The 21,605-nt window shown below is 48.1% G+C and overlaps 5 protein-coding genes across 9 annotated transcripts in view; 1 reads left to right on the forward strand and 4 right to left on the reverse strand.

The window, feature by feature from the left end:
* Nucleotides 1–2,355: 2,355 nt before the first annotated feature.
* The window catches only part of LOC118514083, a 72,994-nt gene continuing 53,744 nt past the window's right edge, over nt 2,356–21,605 (forward strand). For 4 of the 5 annotated variants that reach the window (XR_004906570.1, XR_004906569.1, XM_036060615.1 and 1 more), the window contains exons 1-2: nt 2,461–3,231; nt 3,305–3,744. Coding sequence is in view for 3 of the 5 variants with exons in the window: in XM_036060615.1 (XP_035916508.1) it covers nt 2,552–3,231; nt 3,305–3,744 (1,120 nt within the window). In the remaining 2 variants the exon portion in view is untranslated. Of the gene's footprint in view, nt 3,232–3,304; nt 3,745–21,605 lie in introns of all 5 variants that reach the window. The other variant, XM_036060613.1, reaches the window with a different exon arrangement.
* On the reverse strand, nt 3,750–9,056 carry LOC118514074 (xanthine dehydrogenase). Its single transcript, XM_036060600.1, has 2 exons — nt 8,518–9,056; nt 3,750–8,019 (listed from the first exon to the last, which is right to left on the reverse strand). Exons 1-2 carry the CDS (start codon nt 8,608–8,610, stop codon nt 4,042–4,044), a joined length of 4,071 nt encoding a protein of 1,356 aa, XP_035916493.1. The 5' UTR covers nt 8,611–9,056; the 3' UTR covers nt 3,750–4,041.
* Nucleotides 9,389–14,144, reverse strand: LOC118514075 (xanthine dehydrogenase-like). Its single transcript, XM_036060601.1, has 3 exons — nt 11,320–14,144; nt 9,722–11,035; nt 9,389–9,654 (listed from the first exon to the last, which is right to left on the reverse strand). Exons 1-3 carry the CDS (start codon nt 13,984–13,986, stop codon nt 9,610–9,612), a joined length of 4,026 nt encoding a protein of 1,341 aa, XP_035916494.1. The 5' UTR covers nt 13,987–14,144; the 3' UTR covers nt 9,389–9,609.
* Nucleotides 14,369–19,639, reverse strand: LOC118514073 (multidrug resistance-associated protein 7). The gene is made up of 3 exons (XM_036060599.1): nt 19,357–19,639; nt 16,070–19,291; nt 14,369–15,997 (listed from the first exon to the last, which is right to left on the reverse strand). The coding sequence occupies exons 2-3, from the start codon at nt 19,181–19,183 to the stop codon at nt 14,576–14,578; spliced, it is 4,536 nt and encodes a 1,511-aa protein (XP_035916492.1). The 5' UTR covers nt 19,184–19,291; nt 19,357–19,639; the 3' UTR covers nt 14,369–14,575.
* LOC118514084 lies at nt 19,770–21,342 on the reverse strand. Its single transcript, XM_036060617.1, has one exon. It carries the CDS (start codon nt 21,323–21,325, stop codon nt 20,195–20,197), a length of 1,131 nt encoding a protein of 376 aa, XP_035916510.1. The 5' UTR covers nt 21,326–21,342; the 3' UTR covers nt 19,770–20,194.

Genomic DNA, 21,605 nt, shown 5'->3' on the forward strand with positions numbered 1-21,605 from the left:
GATTATTCCATCCGCTAATAGCTTGTCAACTTGCTTATTTACTTCGTCAGCATATGCTGCAGGATATGGATACACTCTTTGATGGATAGGTGTATCGTCTGAAGTGTGTATTGCACATTCCACTTTGGTTGTACATGTTAGTTTACTGTCTGGTTTGTAAAATGCATCTCTGTTTTTATCTAAAACCTGGTTTAGTTTTTCTAGCTCTAATTTGGATAGATGAGATGTTCGGATCAAATTGTGGGATGACCGATTATGTGGAGAATAGTATGAGATTGGGATGACGAATCTTTTAGAGTTTCTACTCAATGTGATTTGGTCATTTTCTAGATCAATTTTAGCTTTCAATGTTTTCAACATGCTATTTCCAATGATTCCATAAAAAAAATTGTGAAATTTGTGTAACAAAAAGCGATCTTCAAAATCAATTTTGGGATGGAAAAAATTTATATTAATTGCACTAGTAGGAGCAAATGTACTATTTGCACAACTTATTTGACCTACTGAAAATTCGTACGGTTTACTGATTTCATATGCACGTGCCAATTGTGGATGTATTAAATTAATATTAGCACCTGTGTCTATTAAAAACGGAAAGTTTCCAATGGTAGTTTTAAGATAAATAAAAGGAAGGCTGGGAACTACCAACTCATCTTCCACTCTAAAAAATGGTTCTGACCATCGCGACTTGATCCCTCCAACGGATCATGCTCGTGTTGCAAATTTATGTTTTGTAATTTGTCAACAAGATTGTTTTGCTCTGTGAGCTCAAATTCATTTATTGTTTGTCCGTGACAATACCTTGCGTCGTTGGCATTTTTATTCATTTGATGAGCATATAATGGGTGAGCTTGCCTCTTTACCCACGCTTCTTGACTTGATGGTGGTCTTGGTCTTTTTTCGCCATATGTGGGTCTGTTACCATAGTCAATATGACGTGAATTTATACTTCTATCTACCTCCATTGGCTCGGGCTGTTGCCTCTGTGGGGTATATTGCTGATTAGGCAGGTAATGGGAATTGTATCGTGGAGCTGGACGAGGCGCTGCTCTAGGAGGGGGTACTGGTTGATAAACAATTTTTCTGGGTGCTACCCTAGGGGGTTGAGGCTCGAAGCCTAAATCTCTTGGCTTGGGAATATTAAGAGAATTTTGATTTCCATATTGATTTTTAAAAGGTGCTGATCGAACGTCCATATTAAAGTAATCAATGCAAAATTGATATGCTTTGCTAAGGGTCTTCGGGTCAGCAGTTTTTAATAAAGTGGATAATGGTTTTTCTAAACCTCTAATAAACGAATCCAAAGCTTTCTCTCTGAAATAGTTTATGTGGACATTTGCATGCAGAGAGTACTTACTGTCAGTTTGAACTTGTGCTATTATAGCGGCTAACAATTGGTTAACCCTGCTATAATATCCGGCGAGGCTTTCCGAATTACCCTTACGAATACACGTCAATTCATAATCCAGGGTCTTCACGTCACGCTTATCTTTATAGTAAAGCATTAGGATAGATTTTATCTGATGCCAACTACATGTTGCATTATTTGCATTTAACACATCGGAAGCTTCTCCACGGACTTTCCTTCTGATTGTTCGTTCGATCAGATGGAACTGCACAGAGTCGTCAGGAAGATCTCTATACATGATAAAAACATCTTCCACATCCGAAATCCAATTCATCAACTCATTTGGGTTTCCATCAAAAATAGGAACATCCCTCAAAAAGTCAGGGGTTTTTCCCATCTCCACGAAAGATCGTAGAACCATTTCAGTGTTGGGATTGGTCATTTTTGTGTTTTAAATGCTCACTTCACTTAACACTTGTCACGATCACGATTCACCACTAACAAATTACAGCAGAAGCTATTTAATTAAACACCAAAATTCCACTGATTTCGGATTTTTTAGGTTTTTACTTACAGTATGGTTGAGTTAATTTCCATGGGCATCTGACTTCTTTTTCTTCGGGGGAAAATTGGGCAGCTACAGCAAGATGTTCCTTTTTATCCTTCTGATGACTGGGGGCTCGCTGGCAGCAATCGGGAATTAACCACGGTGTCCCAAAGTTCGCTTCGTTATTATGATGGCTCCTTCAACCACGAGATTAGCCACAATTTTTAAATGGCTAACTTTATAGGATTTTTTTTTAACTTATACACTTCCCGCTGATTTTTTTGTCAGGTCCCTATTCGGGCGCCAGTTAAAACTTTTCTTTCTGAATAGATAGAAAGAGTCTTTTACAGTTCGGTGTCTTGAAATTAACTATTTTATTGAATTCAGCCGATTCCGTTATCGGCCCATAAACGGCCCAGCAGCGATCGCCGCATCAGCATAACTCGTCGCGTTGGATACAACACGACACTCCCAATGCTGATTTAGCGATTACCGACGCTCGTTGCTAACTCGCGCAAAGGACGCACAAAAAGTAGTAAGCAGGTCGCTATGCAATCTCATTCCGTATCGAAGCAGCCTTTGCGGATAGATTCCAATTCACGCTCGTATTGCTCGGCTTGTTCATTGTATCGTGCTGTGTTGCCAGAACTTTGAGAATGCAACCAAGCAAACACGCATCCGTTGGGGACGTGCTTCGAGTGTCCTCCTCCCCGTACGACGCCGGTTCGATTTCAGAAATGGGTCACTTTATCCGGGAAGCAAGAAAGCTAACGCGCAACAATACGTTCATCGGTCTCGAAACTACCAAGGGCGACAGCAACGAACATATTCATAACCTGAAGGAATCGTTGAATCGTTGGAGTAGTGCAGAAAATTTGTCCAGCGATCGGCAATATCGAACGGACAATAGTGCGGCTCGAGTGGGTGTTAAAATGGCAACGGTAATTCCGATAAAGCCAGAACAATTCAACAATGGGTCCGAAATGGGGGAAGACGATGCTTCGGAAGCTAAAGAGAAACCACCGGTTGATCGGCGTTGCAGCATGATTCCTTTAATGTGTCCACCGGCAGGGCGCCCGAAACCGGCACAGCCTCAAGTGGACAGAGAAAAACTGCGAAGAAAACCACCGCTACCTCCACCCAAGGTTCCGGCAAAACATCAAGATCCCATCAAAATCTATCGAGCTGAGCGTTTGCAGGAGAAGAAGCTGGACATGGAGCAACAGTTGGATGACTTACGGGAGCAGATCGCGTGCATAGAGTTATCCCGTCAACGGGAGGACAACCATAATCGTGAAGTGATTGATCTCTTGAAGCGAGAGGTCGACAGTTTGAAGTACGCCTTGTGCATGGGCTGCGAATTGCGTACGCGGGACTAATGGCGCCATTTCCTTTCTTTTCGTTAACAGATCTACCTGCGACAAGTTGACGGATGCTGTACAGCGTCTACAGAACGCGGATGATTTGTTTCTCAAGATGAAGCACGAAGGAGAGTTTTCGTTTTACTCTCGTTCGTATGAGGTGTCCAAAAAAATTCTAAGCAACACTTTTCGAAGAAGAAGAAGTAACACTACTCGTGCCTCTTGTTTTCAACCGAGCGCCGGAACAAGTCGTAATACCGATACGATGTGCCCTCACAGCGATCAGTGCATTTTGAGTGACACGGCAAGCAATAGTTTAAGCGCGATCGAGCAGCCTGGCGCCTCATCCGGCGGAGATGGAGATTACAGTCTGTGTCGTGCGAACAGTGCTCCGGAAACCCCAATGAATGTAGTGACTTCGCTCTACTACGTTTCGAAGATACAATCTATGGAAATGGACGACGGCGCACAGGAAACAAACGAACCCGGTAAGTTGAGTGTTTTAAGCATTATTTTATTTCAACCTAACATTGGGAACTAACGAGCGTTTTGGTGTTGGTTTTTTTTTATTGACAATTATGTTTGTAAGAAACCCCATCCCTTCAAACCTCCGAAAAAGAGTTGATGACAAAGAAAAAGACAAGAATGTCCAAAATTGGCGGTTGGTTCCGGACTGGCAGACGTTAGAAAGATGACGGTCCGGTGAAATAAACTGTTTTGATTTCCAAATTAGATATCCGCCAAAATATACCAACATTAAACTTTAAGATAAGATTTGCCATTGCTTAAGGCATTACGTTCCAGGGAATGTAGTTTTCGCGGCCATTGGTCTGTTGTTTAGTGAATCGTTCTACAAACTTATCCTGACAAGCTGTACGAATTCGTGCGGAAGTTGCCGGAGAAACGAGAGTAAAATCTTCACCCAGATTTTCCTCCTGCCGAGCGGCAGATATTGCATCTCGAATTGCGAAGAAAACAGACGAAGCTAAGAAGAGCGGTGGTTCACCAACTGCCTTCGAGGAGTAGACTGCCCGCGGATTCGGAGCTCCAGTGAGCAGCGATACATTGAACTCGCCAGGAATGTCGGCAAACCCGGGCAATTTGTACATACCGGGTCCTCGTGAGTAAACCTGTCCCTGTGGTGAATATACCATTTCCTCGAGTGTGAACAAACCGTAGCCCTGCATAAAACCGCCTTCGATTTGGCCGATGTCGATGGCGGGATTGATGCTGGATCCCAAATCCATAACGATGTCGGTCCGAATGACCTGGTGATCGCCAGTCAAACAGTCGATTTCGACCTCGGAGCAAGCAGCACCGTACGTGTAGTAGTTGAACGCTTTGCCCGAGTTGGTGGCAAAATCATATCCTAGATCTGGTGTAGCATAGAACCCAGTAGCCGACAGCGAAATACGGCTGAAGTAAGCTTTACTGACCCAAAAATTCCAGTCCTTGTCGGGATATTCTCGACGAATCGGTTCCAATCGTTCGCTGATGGTTTTGCACGCATTCAGCACCGCTGTTCCATTCAGGTCCGAACCAGCGCTGGCCGCCGTCGCCGAAGTGTTGGGAACCTTATCGGTAGACGTTTCAGAAATGTGGATACGATCGAAAGGAATTCCCAGAGCTGTGGCCGCGACCTGAATCATCTTCGTGTGCAATCCTTGACCCATTTCGGTTCCTCCGTGCGTGAGCAGCACCGTACCGTCCTGATAAACGTGAACGAGCGCACCACTTTGGTTGAGATGCAGCACCGTGAAGGCGATGCCAAACATTGTCGGAACGACGTGAATCCCGCGCTTACGCCAACGGTGCTCTTGATTGAACTGCTCAACAGCTTGCCGGCGTTTGGCAAAGTCGGAAGATTGTAGGACTTCGCTCCAACACTTACCAACGTTACATCCTTCGATTTGCTGGTTGTAATGCGTTGTGTCACCTTCTCGGTACATGTTCAACTCGACCAGCTCGATGTAGTCCCGCTTAAGTACGCGTGCAACGTGACGCATCATCGATTCTGCCGCCATCATGCCTTGGGGTCCTCCGAATCCACGGAATGCGGTGTTTGAAGGCAGATTCGTACGGCAAACCCACCCACGAACGCGTAGATGAGGGATACGATAAGCGTTCTGGATATGGAACATTGAACGCTCCAAAACAGCGAAAGACAAGTCCATCGAGTGTCCACCGTTGTTGTATGAACGAAAATCTCCGGCAATCAGCTTTCCTTCTTTGCTGACTCCAACTTTGTAATGGAAATAGAACGGATGCCGTGTGCCAGACACTGCCATATCTTCGTCTCTGTCCAGCATACATCGGACGGGCCTTCCAAGGCGATGGGCGGCCAGCGCGACCGGTATGGCTACGATGGCAGCTCGAGATTCTTTTCCACCAAAACCGCCCCCAAGACGTTTAACGCGGGACACAACTTTTGAGGCAGGTATTCCAAGCGCCTGTGCCACGTGATGTTGAACCTCGGTAGGATGCTGGGTACTGCTGATCACCTCGATCTCGTCCGAATCCTTCGGCACAGCGAGACACGCTTGCGTTTCAAGGTAGAAGTGTTCCTGCCCTCCCATGCGGCAATCACCTTCGACGATAAAGTCAGCTTCGGAAAACGCCTTCTCTACATCTCCCTTAACGATGACTCTTGGGAATCCGGGATAGAATGATTCTTGTTTGATTGCATCCTCCAGCGTTACGATTATTGGTTGCAATTCTTCATACGCCACCTTCACTTTGCGAGCAGCACGTTGTGCAATTGTTTGGTTATCGGCCACGATTGCGCCGATAATCTGGCCCTGGGTAGTTACAACATCCTTCACAAATACAAACTCATCGTGAAAAACAGGACCTGCTTTGTTCTGCTCTTCCGTAAGATCCTCCGCACTAAAGAAGCGATGGACACCTTCCTGGCTCAGTGCTTCCGACGGATCGATTGATAGAATTTTGGCGTGCGCTTTCGTGCTGTATACGAATGCTAGATACAACTCGTTGGAAAACTTTGGAATGTCGTCACAATATATGGCTTCTCCGGTGACCTGCTTGTAGGCCGAGGCATGCACCTGCGGTCGACGGATTGGATCGGTAGTGGGTTGATCGCCAGAAACCTTTTCAAACAATTGGGTACTCTTGGGCACTAGCGTATGGAAAGTGCTGGCACCGCTCTTCTCGCGATCTCCTATGGGCTTCCTGTTAGGGATTTGTTGTTTGTCAAGCGATTGGGCGATCGCTAGGTATGCCTTGAAGAAGAGGCTCAACGTTAGCGATCGTCGGTAAACGATCATACCACCAGGAGCCGATGGACTGAGTGGAAGCTCTTCCACAAGCAAATCGTTGCACCGTTCGACAAGCTGAACATCCCATCGAGCTCCGACCAGAGCAGCGGCCGTCTGCTTGGCCAGAACAGTCGTTGGCGCCATTCCACCGAATGCCAGGTGGATTTGTTCGACAATATCCGTTCCCGGGCGAAAGCGTACATTGAACGCTCCGTTCACGATGGCAATATCGTCATCGCGCCGTTTGGCCTGTTTATGCGCAATGAAATGCTGATCTTTGCTGGTCCGCGGGATAAAGAGGGACAGCAGAACTTCCTGGGGTTGAATCACGTTCTTTCGATAGCCAGTGAAGAATCCATCGCCCATTCGCACTTTCCGAACTCCGCCGTCCAAGCTCGCTACTTCCAGTTCGATAGCTGCCGCAGTGAAGATGGGATTCAAGTCGGAAATCGGACTTCCCGTCATGATGTTACCTCCCACGGAAGCCACATTGCGGATTTGCTTGCCTGCAAACCAGTGCAGCATATCGACGATAGCTTGAAACAGGCGCGTCTCAGTCGCCGGACCGGTTTCAATCTCCTTCCGGAGCGCGTTTTCCATTTCCATCAGCGTGACCGCGGATCCTATTTTCATACCATGCTCTTGTCGCTCGATCATCGTCAGCTCCTTTATTTGGGAAGGATTGGCCAGGACGGGATAGTCAAAGTGCTTAAACTTGACTTCAACCCCTACTTCCGTGTTGCCGACGACAATCTTCGTTTCCGGATGAACTTTTTTCAGCGCCAACAAATCCGAAAGCTTCGTTGGCCGGTACCAGGCGGTGCGGGACGTACGAAAAACCAGCGACTCTGAGTCGAGTTTGTCCGAGAGCTTCAGTTCTGGAGGGAAGATGGGCTCCTGGGATGGATCGTAGGGCATAAACTCGCTCGGTTGAAACAGCTCCGTATCTACCTCTTCATTACCGTTCTGGCCGCAACCTTTGCCGTTTCCGTTTCGACAGCATTTCTCGCCCATAGCGCAGTCAGTGCCGTACTCCTTGGTGAAGGTTTTGTATCCCTCCAGGATTGGGCGATACCCGGTACAGCGACACAGATTGCCCTGGAAGGCTATCTCCAGCTCTTTCATCGACGGAACGGGAGAGCTTCGTAGTAACGAGTACATTGACATAACGATGCCGGGAGTGCAAAAGCCGCACTGCGAGCCGTGCGCCTTGGCGATGCGTTCCTGGACCGGATGGAGGCGTGTCCGGGTACTTCCAATACCCTCAACCGTTGTTACGGCCATTCCGTGAACGGAGCACACCGGCGTTAGACAGGCGTTGATCGCCAGATGCTGCAGATGGCCCGTCCTGCGATCGACCTTCGACACCATCACCGTACACGCTCCGCATCCTCCCTCGGCGCATCCGAGCTTCGTGCCACAGAGACGCAGTTTGTCACGCAAATACGCCAACAGAGTACACTCGGGATCTGGGCGGTCATCGGTAACCTGTGAGTGAAAAAGACATGACCAGAGATTATGGTACGTTCATGCGTGTGAGCTCCACACTGATGGACGAGCTAATCAGCGCAATAAAATACGGTGGAGAAGGCTTGGAAACGTTCAATCAAAGTCTTTTGCAGTTGCGAAGAGTGGCGCTGAATGTTGGAGGACCTTGGTGAGAGTGTTTTGAAGCGAGCAAGGCTGATAGCAAGGGGGAGTGCAAAGAAGGGGTGAGGATGGGGGTGGCGGGATGGCGATGTTTACGGTTCAACGGTGTAGCGGCTTGTCACTTCTCGCTTTCGTTACTCTCTGGAGCATCATCATGTGTGAACATTGTATGCGATGATCACAAATAACTGTTATCAGCGTATGCCATCGAGTTTGTTGCCAGGTTTGTTGTTGGCAGGAAAAATCATCCGCGGACGGAGAAGATTTAAATAATCATCGTCATCATTATCATCGGACGTGGTGAATGGGACGACAGCCTCTGGAACATTCACTCACCTTCTTTCCGTTGACGAAGAAAACCAGCGGTTGATTTCTGTTGAATTGTTGCAACAGGCCATCTGGTTCACCGCGGACACTCGATGGGGCCATTGTTGATTTTCTTTTTGGCAATGTTAAGAGAAAACGCCCTGGACAGTTATTGCACGGTTGTTTGCACTTGGTTTTGCGCGAGCTTATCGCTCTTGCTGTGCCACTTTTGCTGTTGTTAACCGGGGATTTTTATGAAACTTTTACTGCCTTTCAGTGGACTACACAATTTCGCATACGATACACTAGCTCATTAGGTTTATCTGCTGAAGGTTAAAATAAGTTTCAGCTATCTGTTTTTTCACGCACAGACCAACCCCACTAGACAACGTGTCGCTCGAATGTGTGTTGAAGAAGCGGAACTGCCTTTATTTTTACACTATCACTGCTGGCAACGGCTTGAGTTGAACTGAGCACGGAGAGCGGACTGAAACGTGACTTAAGTGCGTCTTCCAACGGCTGTCCGTGGTGCCCTCAGCTGTTTGCTCCAAGTAAGAGGGTGAGTAAAAGAGTCCAGGGAGAAAGACATAAGTGCATCCCATCCTGAAATCGCCGCGTATTTTGTACGTCGCGACGAGAGAATACCAACTATCTCTTGATAACCTGTCTCCGAGAGAATGACGAACGCCGGCAACGTCTTCGTGAATTCCGATCGGCAAACATAAGATTGTAACAAGTCCTGCAAAGGAATCGGTAGAAGAAAACGGCATGCATGTTTACGTTTGAACACGTGTTTATCGCGATAATGCCCGCATGATAAGAAACTGGCATCATCGTATGTGTTTCGCAGGGTTCAGTGTAGTTGTACAGATTTGTTTGAGATTTAAAACCAGGCTGCATGTTAATCTATCTGGAGGCAATGTGCCTTCCGAGAAGTATTCCCGACACCTTTTTATTATTGACGAAGAAAATACGCAGATACAAGAAACGTGCGGTAAACTATCGGTATATCTAACATTGTATGGCTTCTCCTCAAATATTTCCACTACGCTGAAGCGCTACCCTAGAGCTAATCATTGGCTGGACTGGAGAGCTTCAAAATTGAAGTGTTTTCTAACACATTTAAGCCATTACATTCCACGATTCGGTAGTATTGTGCTCGGGGAACTGTAACGAAACGAATTCCCAGCGTTAAAATAAATAAGGTTATTAGCAATTTAGATTTCAGTCTTACCTTGCGTGTAATGCTGTCACTGCAGAGCATCCTAATGCGAGCTGCACTAGCCGGGGCAGTTAGGTTGAAATTACCTAATATCCCTTCTTCCTTTCGTGCGGCTGCAATTGCGGCCTTTGCTGCAAAATACGCTGACGAAGCTAAAAACAGCGGCGGTTCTCCGATGGCTTTGGATGAATATACCGCTCGAGGGTTAGGAGCTCCGGTTAGCAGCGAGACGTTCAGCTCACCAGGAATGTTTGCAAAGCCGGGCAGTTTATAGGTACCGGGACCTCGCGAGTACACCTCACCTGTCGGCGAATAGATCATTTCCTCGAGCATGAAGAGACCATATCCCTGCATGAATCCTCCCTCGATTTGACCGATGTCGATCGCGGGGTTAATGCTGGAGCCCACATCCATCACAATGTCCGTACGCAGCACCTGATGATCTCCCGTAAGACAATCGATTTCCACTTCGGAACATGCCGCGCCGAACGTGTAGTAATGAAAAGGATTGCCAGTGTTTGTGGTAAAGTTGTAATTGATTTCCGGTGTGGCATAGAAGCCGGTCGCAGATAGCGAAACCCGATCAAAATAGGCCTGTTGGATCCAGGCGTTCCAACCCGCGGTGGCATCCTTCTTTCGGTAGGGTTCAATACGTGCCAGCAGTTTGTGGCAGGCCTCCAACACGGCAGCACCGTTCAAATCCGAACCAACGCTTGCAGCCGTTGCCGAAGTGTTTGGCACCTTGTCCGTGTTGGTTTCAGAGCAGTGGATCTTTTCGAACGGAATCTGAAGGGCAGTGGCAGCCACCTGAATCATTTTAGTATGCAATCCTTGTCCCATTTCAACACCTCCGTGCGCTATCAGCACGGTTCCATCTTGATAGACATGCACCAATGCGCCGGATTGGTCGAGACCGGGTACGTTAAAGGCAATGCCGTACATCGTCGGTACTGCATCAATTCCACGCTTGCGCCATCGATTTGCCCGGTTAAAGTTGTTCACTTCGATCTGTCGATTTTGGAATTCAGAGGATTTCAAAAGCTCATTCCAACACCGCCGTACGGTGCAATTTTCAATCAGTTTGTTGTAGTGCGTACGATCGCCATTATTGTTGTACAAATTTCGCTCGATCACTGCGACATGATCAAGTTGTAGTTTCTGTGCTACATGGCGTATAACAGTTTCCGCTACAAGCATCGCCTGTGGAGAGCCGAACCCTCTAAAAGCTGTACAGGAAGGAATATTGGTTTTGCAAACCCATCCTTCAATGCGAAGGTTAGGTATTTTGTAGGCATTTTGAATATGCAACAGTGCTCGTTGCATTACCTGAAAAGGAAATCAGATCAAGGATTTACGATTAATGATGTGTTATGATTAGTGATTAATGATTAATGATGAGGCCGCCCGGTGGCCAAGGCGACAGCGGCGCCAGTCTTCACACGGCAGGGCCGGGGTTCCAATCCCCTCTAGACCGCCTCCCCGTACGTAAGGCTGACTACTTTACTACGGGTTAAATTAAGTCCGAGAAAGCCAGAAATGGCAGGTTGAGACCTCTCGCGGTTGTAGTGCCAAGAAAGAAGATGTTTTATGCTGGTTATAGATTTACTCACGGAATAGGACAAATCCCTCGAATAACCCGCGTTGCAATAGGCTTTATATTCACCGGCCAGAAGCAATCCATCGCTCGTGACTGCCACACGATACTGTACCAAAAATGGATGTCTAGTTCCAGTTACGGCTATGTCATCGCATCGATCTAGAACGCATCGAACGGGTCTACGCAGGCGATAAGCGGCTAGTGCGACGGGTGTGACGAACAGATCAACCTTGGTTTCTTTCCCACCGAATCCTCCTCCGAGGCGTTTAACTCGAGAAAACACTTTATGGCATGGCAAGCCTAATGTATTGGCCACTTTGCGTTGTGCTTCAGCCGGATGTTGGCTACAGCTGATGATTTCCAGCTCGTCCGAATCGCGCGGGAAAGCAATGCAAGCAATAGGCTCAAGATAGAAATGTTCCTGAGCACCTGTGCGGCATTCCCCTTCCACAATGCTGCTTGCGGATTGGAATGCTGCGTCCACATCGCCAAACTCCAGCCGTAGTGATCCTTCCGGAAAGAAAGATCTTTTCGCGATTGCATCTTCCAAGGACACTATGATGGGTGTGATATCCTCGTACAAAATTCGTACCTTTTTGGTAGCTTGTTTGGCAATTGACTCCGTCTCTGCTACAACGGCACCAATTATCTGTCCCTGGCTGGTAACAATATCTTTAGCAAACACCCGCTCGTCTTCCACTATTGCTCCAAGGCGGTTCTGGTCGTCGGTCAGATCCTCCGCACTAAAGAAGCGATGGACACCTTCCTGGCTCAGTGCTTCCGACGGATCGATTGATTGAATTTTGGCGTGCGCTTTCGTGCTGTATACGAATGCTAGATACAACTCGTTGGAAAACTTTGGAATGTCGTCACAATATATGGCTTCTCCGGTGACCTGCTTGTAGGCCGAGGCATGCACCTGCGGTCGACGGATTGGATCGGTAATGGGTTGATCGCCAGACACCTTTTCAAACAATTGGGTACTCTTGGGCAATAGCGTATGGAAAGTGCTGGCACCGCTCTTCTCGCGATCACCTATGGGCTTCCTGTTGGGGATTTGTTGTTTGTCAAGCGATTGAGCGATCGCTAGGTATGCCTTGAAGAAGAGACTCAACGTTAGCGATCGTCGGTAAACGATCATACCACCAGGAGCCGATGGACTGAGTGGAAGCTCTTCCACAAGCAAATCGTTGCACCGTTCGACAAGCTGAGCATCCCATCGAGCTCCGACCAGAGCAGCGGCCGTCTTCTTGGCCAGAACAGTCGTTGGCGCCATTCCACCGAATGCCAGGTGGATTTGTTCGACAATATCCGTTCCCGGGCGAAAGCGTACATTGAACGCTCCGTTCACGATGGCAATATCGTCATCGCGCCGTTTGGCCTGTTTATGCGCAATGAAATGCTGATCTTTGTTGGTCCGCGGGATAAAGAGGGACAGCAGAACTTCCTGGGGTTGAATCACGTTCTTTCGATAGCCGGTGAAGAATCCATCGCCCATTCGCACTTTCTGAACTCCGCCGTCCAAGCTCGCTACTTCCAGTTCGATAGCTGCCGCAGTGAAGATGGGATTCAAGTCGGAAATCGGACTTCCCGTCATGATGTTACCTCCCACGGAAGCCACATTGCGGATTTGCTTGCCTGCAAACCAGTGCAGCATATCGACGATAGCTTGAAACAAGCGCGTCTCAGTCGCCGGACCGGTTTCAATCTCCTTCCGGAGTGCTTTTTCCATTTCCATCAGCGTGACCGCGGATCCTATTTTCATACCATGCTCTTGTCGCTCGATCATCGTCAGCTCCTTTATTTGGGAAGGATTGGCCAGGACGGGATAGTCAAAGTGCTTAAACTTGACTTCAACCCCTACTTCCGTGTTGCCGACGACAATCTTCGTTTCCGGATGAACTTTTTTCAGCGCCAACAAATCGGCAAGCTTCGTTGGCCGGTACCAGGCGGTGCGGGACGTACGAAAAACCAGCGACTCCGAGTCGAATTTGTCCGAGAGCTTCAGTTCTGGAGGGAAGATGGGCTCCTGGGATGGATCGTAGGGCATAAACTCGCTCGGTTGAAACAGCTCCGTATCTACCTCTTCATTACCGTTCTGGCCGCAACCTTTGCCGTTTCCGTTTCGACAGCATTTCTCGCCCATAGCGCAGTCAGTGCCGTACTCCTTGGTGAAGGTTTTGTATCCCTCCAGGATTGGGCGATACCCGGTACAGCGACACAGATTGCCCTGGAAGGCTATCTCCAGCTCTTTCATCGATGGAACGGGAGAGCTTCGTAGTAACGAGTACATTGACATAACGATGCCGGGAGTGCAAAAGCCGCACTGCGAGCCGTGCGCCTTGGCGATGCGTTCCTGGACCGGATGGAGGCGGGTCCGGGTACTTCCAATACCCTCAACCGTTGTTACGGCCATTCCGTGGACGGAGCACACCGGCGTTAGACAAGCGTTGATCGCCAGATGCTGCAGATGGCCCGTCCTGCGATCGACCTTCGACACCATCACCGTACACGCTCCGCATCCTCCCTCGGCGCATCCGAGCTTCGTGCCACAGAGACGCAGTTTGTCACGCAAATACGCCAACAGAGTACACTCGGGATCTGGAGCGGTATCGGTAGTTTTTTTCCCATTCACAAACAACACTAAAGGCAGATTTTTGAATTGGCTTAGGCTTTCCATTGTAAATAGCTGGGAGGAAACGCCTTCTTTAATTGCCCTTTCTAAATATGGCCTAGTTATACTTGTACGGAAGCCCGCTTCCGAGAAAATGATAATAAAAGACGAATACGTTTCTTGCCAAGCACAAACGCTCAGCTGTAAAGGACCGGTATATGGTCGCGAATGAAGACCGTGAACTTGATAAGATAAGGCCGCGAAAGACAAAGCGCACACGCACTATTTATGTGTTGAATAGCAGGAAGGGCGAACGGTGAACAAGAACGAGAGCGAGTGTGTCCAGTAGATAATGACCGCAATCTATTGTCATGCTGACAGTAGGCGCACACGATCGTTGCATTTTGTTGATGCTCGGAAATAGTAAAACATGCAAAACAAGTCGACAGAAGGAACATGACCGCTCAGTGTTTTTTTTTTATTATCGTAAAATTATAGGTACTAAAACGTAAAGTATTTTAACTGAAAGTACAGTTTAATCTGTTTAAAAGGAATACGCTGGATACGAAGTAATGCGTTTACTTGTTGCAATTTATCTTATATTGAACTTTTTTTGTAGTTGCTAGGACTATCTCGCTCTTGGCGGTATGCTTAACTAGGAGTTTTGCTGCTCTTGCAGTAAAGCATATAACAAAGAGTTTGGTTGATCGGCAAGATCACGAGGCGCTCCCTGTTCTACGATATTGCCATCCTGCATGACAAACACTTGGTCGGTGTCGAGAATTCCTCTCAAACGATGGGCTACCACGATTACCGTACGGCCACGGAACGCGTTTTTGAGAACCAACTGAACAGCAGATTCTGACTCAAAATCAAGATTGGATGTACCTTCATCGATCAACACGATTTTCGATTTTTTGAGCAGGGCTCGGGTGAGGCAGAGCAATTGTTTTTGCCCTGCGGAAAGGTTGGCTCCACTAACGTCCAGCTGAGCGTACAAACCCCCGAGTGCTTGCACCAGGGGACTCGCCAAGCAGCAGGTGATGGCTTCCCAAATTTCGGAATCGATGTGTACGGCGCGCGGATCGAGATTATCTCGGATTGTACCGTTGAACAGGAAGGGATCTTGGGAAATCAGCGCGATTCGGCTGCGCAAAACGTCCAAGGGCAAGGTAGATATATTTACAAAGTCCACTGTTATGGTTCCTTTGTCCAAGGGTGCCACCCGCAGCAGTGAAGCCATCACGGACGTTTTTCCCGAACCAGTTCGCCCAACAATGCTGATGCGTTCGCATGGCTTTACGTTCATGTTGATCGATCGTATGGAGTAAGTCAAGTGCTCACGGTAGCGCATATGTACATTGTCAAAAACGACCACTCCCTGGGAGGGCCAACCGAATGGCGGATCGGCAGATCCATCTGCGTTTACTTCCGGTTCCAGCTGGCAGTACTGATTGATACGCTCGACAGCGACAAGCTCCTGCTCCGTTTCGGCTACTGCATACAGCAACCCGGACAGTAACCCAGTGATGGACAATGCGTATGAGATGGCCAGTCCCACTAGCTCGGGAGAGGTCGTATGAGCAGATGTTATTGCCGCTAGCAAGCCGGATCCGCCGACGAGAAAGGCGCCCAACAATTGCAATCGCAGTCCCAACCATTGTTGTGTGGCAGCGGCGGATAGTTGCGCTTTGATGCTTTCGCCCAGTTTGTATAGAAAATCTCGCTGGAATCGCTTCTCGCCGCGTAATGCACGAATCGTAGTCAGTCCTTGCAATGTTTCAGTAAAGTGAGCGTACAGGGGCGACAGGGCGTTGCTCGAAAGGCGTTTTATATCACGTGAAGCATAACGATACTTGTTTTGCAGTGAAAGATATATTGGAACGAGAGGCACAATCAATAGCCCCAGCCAGGGCATGGCATACAGGCTTATCAAGAGGGCTCCCAGCAGTCCAAAAAATTGGGCCAAAAGAATGTTCATTATGAATGGAAGCGTATCGTCTACGGTGTAGACGTCGGATGAGAAACGGTTGAGAATTCTTCCCAGAGGAACAACGTCGAAGAACTGCAGTTTGGTCTGTAAATAAATTGTGGAAAAAAACCCAATAAAACAACTGCAGCATACATAGAGTTCGCAGCTCATACTTACGTAAAGCACGCTGTTCAGCAAGCGATCGTGTATGCATTTGGCAGCTTTTAAACCAGCGTACGCAAACAGGAACGCTCTCAGCAGCGTAAGCAGACTGTTGGTGATGGCTAAAGTTGCATAGATCCCTAAATAATAGAAGGATGGCGATGTGCCATTACTTCCGTCGGTAAAGGCTGGTGCAAGCAGGTGATCGACCATTGCAAGCACTCCTTCTGATGCTTTTTGTTCAAGCACGGTAGGATTATCCACAAACGCTGTACCATTTTGGGGAGCTTGGTTGATCGTCCCGACCCAGTACGCTAGCCACGCATCGGTAAGATTGCGAGAGATTTGCATCATGAGCACGGCAACGACGACCCAAAATCCAAGACTACGTCCCGTAGCTTGCCAGTATGCTCCGAGAACTGTGCGGTCAAGATGGCCGAATTCTCGCGATTCCTCCATTAGCACGCTATCATTGCTTCGCTGGTCGCCCTCATTGCGTACTACCGTTGCATAAGGTGTAGAGTCGTTGGCTATGGACAGTGTGGCACTAGTATCCTCATCGTAATCATCATATTCGCTCAGCAGAGAACCAACGTTGGGTGCGTCGCTTTGCGAAACTTGACCGGCTTCCACGTGCAGGATTTGCGTAGCTCGATTTAGCACCATCGCGTGTTGGGTTACAACGATGCGCGTTTTGTCCTTTAGTAACCCAAACAAGCAGTGCCGAATGATGTGTGAGGCAACATGTGCATCTAACGCTGACAGGATATCATCCAGCAGATAAATGCTCTTGTTCTGGTAGACTGCACGTGCTAGCGCTACTCGTGCTTTTTGGCCTCCGGATAGAGTACGACCTTGCTCACCAACACCGGTGCTATCGCCGCGCAATGCGTTAAGATCGTACTGCAATGCGCAGGCATGAATGACAGCTTTGTAGCGTGATTCGTCGTAAATTTCGCCCCACAGAATATTGTCCCGAATGGTGCCTTGCTGCAGCCATGCCGTCTGAGCCACGTACCCAAAGCCTTCGTTTACATTTGTCGATATTGCAACGGCACCGGCCGTGCACTGAAAGTAGCCCATTATTACCTGCAGCAGTGAGGATTTGCCCCCACCAACTGGACCTTCCAGGCAAACGAGCTCTCCTTGGCGCACCTGCAGTGTTAGGTCGCGGAACGCAAAGTCAATTATGTCTTCCTGCACCAGCTTCAAATCATTGCGACTGCGTTTGGTTTCGAACTCGAAGCTACCATCTTTGATTGCCAGCACGACGGGACGCTTCGAAGAATTGGAGTAGGATGCATCGAAAGCACTTAACGGGCGATAATACTCCTGCAGATTGACATCCGGTAGATCGAGAAGTTCTTGCACGCGCTTCAGCGATACCCACGCTTCGGTTAAACCATTCAGTACCCAGGGAAACGCATTTAACGGGCCGATCAACATGTTCAGCAATGCTACGCTGGTGTAGGTAGTGGCCGCTGTTAAGGGTTTTCCGAGCAGAATCGAGGTACCGAAGGTGAACAGGCACATCAGCACCGGAGTCGTGGCCCAAAAGTACACGCATAGCGCGTCCAGATATTTCCGCTTCCCTAGGAAGCGCATTTCCTCCTTTCGCTTGCTCTGGATCTTACCGATAAAGACATCCTCCCAGGCGTTCAATTTGATATCTTTGGCTCCACTGATGGTTTCCGTGGTGATTGTAACGCGACTGTCTTTCGCTGACATCAGCCCCTGGGAAAGTTGCCCGATTTTCTGGGCGATCTTTCGATTGATCGGAATGAGCAGCACCGCAAACAGAACGCCGGCCATAAATGCGACACCGAGCTGCGTGTAGAGCAGATAGAGCGTGGTGAACAGCTGGAAGGGGATGCTCCAAAACGAGTGAAAGCTGATGCACGAGTTTACGATGCGATCCGTGTCGGTGGACATTAGGTTTAGTATTTCGGGGCGCGCTGTTTGCAGTTGCTTTGCGGAAAGCGATTTTTGATAGATCGCCGTCACGATGGACATTCGCATTTTGCTGCTTACGAACGTCATGCGCCAGTTAAAGTGTACTGCCGCGAATGCGCTAATCACAGCCGATGTAAGTAAGGCGAGAGCATAGTAGTATGCACGAAAATCGATCGGTCTGTTCGGGTCTGCCGGATCGGTGAGTGTTGTGCCGTTACCAATATCCTCCGTACGCAGCAGACCACCAAGCAGGATGGGACCGGCAAATCCGGACAGATCTCCTAGCAGTCGCAACAGGCCAATCATATAAAACTCCCATCCGAAACACTTGTGCAGCGCTTTCAGCAAGGAGGTCGTTGTGCTGAGTGCCAGCTGAAGTTTCTCCGTAACTCGATGCAATGTTAGCGCTTCGGGCAGATCAAACAGGTCGTCACTTCGTTTTAATTTGCCACTCACGCCTTTAGCGATTAGCGGCCGAACCCAATAGAATACAATTTTCGAAAGCATATTTGCGTCGTCTTCGATTGGGCCAAGCGCCGTTTCCTCAAGATCCTCGAAGAAACGGGTGTACGATTGGGACAGTAGCGCTTGCCGCTCCTCATGATCCGTCCTTCGAAGACGCACGTAGTGAGCATGTCCGGGAGAAACAAGCGTTGCACCATAACAGAGGTATACCGCTAAATGTGCCGCGTACCATGGCCAATACTCGGTGTGTAGATTTGTGTGTAGCCAGATGGCGCATAATGCAAACAGCGAAGTCCATAAAACTATCAGCACTAGCGGGCCACGATGACTGAGCGAACCTTTCCTCATGGAAGATAGTAAAAAGCAGCAATGGATTGGCCAGGCTACGAGCTGCACGCAGGCGAGCAATATGTCCACCGGATACAGTTCCTCGTGAAGGCGGAAAATGTACAACACCTTTAAGGCCGGTATGATGGTCAAACCTAGCGATGCAAAAATGCGCACCCGTAAGGCCCGTAGTTGAGTGTCATTCCGGGAAACCGTACGCCAATGAGTTCCGTAGAAGTACGATGAAAAGGTGGCAAATAGTGCGAGGATGGGCAGCTGCAGTACGAGCTCCTGGAAGCATGGTGCTAGATCACTGTTGCTCTGCACCCAAGGCCTCAGTCCAGTTGGACATATGTCGGTCCAGAATATATCCCAGATAAACATTTTTGGTTTTCTCTTATCGGTCGATTGGAACACCGAATCGATACGCTCTGCTGTCGTTTACTGATGGTCTATGTATACTCCTCGTGCGTATCTCACTTCATTGGACAGCTGTGGATTGTAAGTGGATCGTGAAACTGCTCTTGAACTTCACCCTAATAATGAATCAAACATACCCTTCTGTGATGTAAACCCCTCCACTATGTAATCGTCGCTAATGATGACACATCCTTATTCCACATCCTCCAGCACATTATTCATCAACACTTATCAAAATCTACGGATTCAACGTCGTCAAAGTTATGGCTTTGTTAAAAAAAATGGAGCAGATGTGCAAGTATGCGTATGGTTGGGGCTATAGCCAGCTAAGCATACGACTAGAACTATCAATAGCTAGCGGCATATTCGTGGGCAGAAAAAAAACGACAATATGTGGAGAACCGCAAAACAAAAACAATTGTACAATGACAGTCATATGGTAAACAAGACACTTTTGACAAATCCGGCTGAAATGCAGTCGGTTTACAATATTAGCTTGACTGCTTCGAACCAGGCTTTACATAGCTTACGTCGGTACGTGCCGAGCAGCGGAAATGTAGGGGTTTAAATGTTCCGTTAAAGATCTCCGATATCGGCTCAACGAATGTTCCTTTTATACGAATTTGAAGAGATGTTTCACTTAATTATTTCTTTTAACAGATGACGTCTTGAATCTCCATCTCGAATCAACATAAATACCGATAGTTTCAGCTTGGCACGGGGATGTTCTTAGCTTACCTATCCACCGGAACGAGTATTTAACACTTGTTTGAAATACCGCTTAATTATTCTTTACGAAAGTTACATTTATTTTTCACGATTTGTTATCAATAACAAAACTGGTAAAGGCATAGTACGAAGGTACTAGTAAGCAACGATTCACATTTCTAACGCTTAAAACGCATTCTTAAAACAGGGTCATGTAATAAATAAATAAATAATTAAAATTATTAAAAGAAACGATCATGCGCTTGATCAACAGTGCGAAGAACAGTATTGTGATGCCGCGCAATACTTCAGCCCGGACGGACAGGTCATTTTCATTTTGACAAACTTTTTCTGACTCTTCCGGTGACAAACGTAGTAGCTGTGCTGATCCAGTGGATTCGCAATGCGGCCCTCGGCTCGGCAGCGAGGACCCTTTCGTGTGGATTTCGATCGTTTAGCAGTGGGAGCGATCGTTGTGGTCGTCGTTGTAGTTGTGGTGGATGTGGTCATCTTTGTGGCATGTTTGGAGGACGACTTTCGCCGCACCTTGACGGACGGTTTAACGGTCTGAAGCTCGGTAGTGCTGACCGTTTCCAATGCTGGCAGTACGACTGTTTGCTCAGGTGGCAATGGCATGTTATTTCGAGTTAGCAATTTGTTAGCTTCCTGGCGTATCAGCTCCATATACTTTTGGGCGGTCAGTAAATCGTTCTTCATGAGGTGCGTGTTTGTGAGACCGGCCGAACCTTTGTAACGTATAACGGAGGCTGGTGTGGTAGTGGGCATTTGTTGCGATTTACAGGCCTGGTATGATGCCGTGTCGCATAGTCGGGTGTCTCTGTTGAACGCCGTAAACGAGGGACAGGTGAACGATTGGAATGCCCCATTTTGGGGATTGCATACAAAGTACTTGAAACAATCGGTTTTGTTCGGCTCTCGACTGCCAAGCGTGCACGTCACGACCGAAATCCTTACATCGCTGGGATGAGCGTCTAGCAGAGGCATTATGCTGTCCTTGTACTGACTGTAATCCATTGCCGATTCTCCCAAAGCATAGAGTTTCTGCTTGTATGCGGTGTTTGAGTCGTGTAGCGACTCGGCTGCATCAAGCTGATCTAATTCGTCCGAAGCTTCATCAGACACTACCGTTTGATCGCTGTCTGAGCTGTCGTTCGTATCGCTTTCGTTTGATTCCACTATGTCCGAGGGTTCCAAACGATCAATCGCATTACTTGCGACACTGTAACCGTCCGCCACGTGGTTTTGTAGATGGAACAGTGAAGGAGAATTGGTATGATGAGAATACAGATAGGATGGTTCACTGTTACTGACCATGGGACCCTGCGGTGGAGAAACGTATGGCGACACCACGCTAGGATAAGTCGGAATGGGCTGCATATTCAAGAGTGACGGCGACGGACCAGTGGCCAGGTATGTGTTGTACTGGGGATAGCTCTGTGACATTGCTGGAACGTATGGATCCTTTGGAACGAATCGATTGCCATAGATATCGTACAGTGTCGGAAGGAAGGAGTTGTAATACGCCGAATCGTTCAACGGCTGGTTGCGGAGGTTATCGTACACTGCCGTATGGCTCAAGGTGTAGGGATTGGTGAAAGTAATGCCAATCGGTTTCGAGTTGAACGTGGTGGTGATTTTCTGTTTTGCAGGCGCACCA

The sequence above is a fragment of the Anopheles stephensi genome, chromosome 3 (assembly GCF_013141755.1).
Source record: "Anopheles stephensi strain Indian chromosome 3, UCI_ANSTEP_V1.0, whole genome shotgun sequence".
In the NCBI taxonomy this organism is placed as follows: Eukaryota; Metazoa; Arthropoda; class Insecta; order Diptera; family Culicidae; genus Anopheles; species Anopheles stephensi.

Bases quoted from the DNA above. Each gene is read 5' to 3' on its own strand.
- LOC118514084 (XM_036060617.1), bottom strand. From the start codon at position 21,325: ATGCAGCCCATTCCGACTTATCCTAGCGTGGTGTCGCCATACGTTTCT.
- LOC118514074 (XM_036060600.1), bottom strand. From the start codon at position 8,610: ATGGCCCCATCGAGTGTCCGCGGTGAACCAGATGGCCTGTTGCAACAA. The intron at 8,020-8,517 runs GTGAGTGAATGT...TTTCACTCACAG, and splicing joins TCTTCGTCAACGGAAAGAAG to GTTACCGATGACCGCCCAGA.
- LOC118514073 (XM_036060599.1), bottom strand. From the start codon at position 19,183: ATGTTTATCTGGGATATATTCTGGACCGACATATGTCCAACTGGACTG. The intron at 15,998-16,069 runs GTAAGTATGAGC...ATTTATTTACAG, and splicing joins TGCTGAACAGCGTGCTTTAC to ACCAAACTGCAGTTCTTCGA.
- LOC118514075 (XM_036060601.1), bottom strand. From the start codon at position 13,986: ATGGAAAGCCTAAGCCAATTCAAAAATCTGCCTTTAGTGTTGTTTGTG. The intron at 11,036-11,319 runs GTGAGTAAATCT...TTTCCTTTTCAG, and splicing joins CGAGGGATTTGTCCTATTCC to GTAATGCAACGAGCACTGTT. The intron at 9,655-9,721 runs GTAAGACTGAAA...GTTTCGTTACAG, and splicing joins GTGACAGCATTACACGCAAG to TTCCCCGAGCACAATACTAC.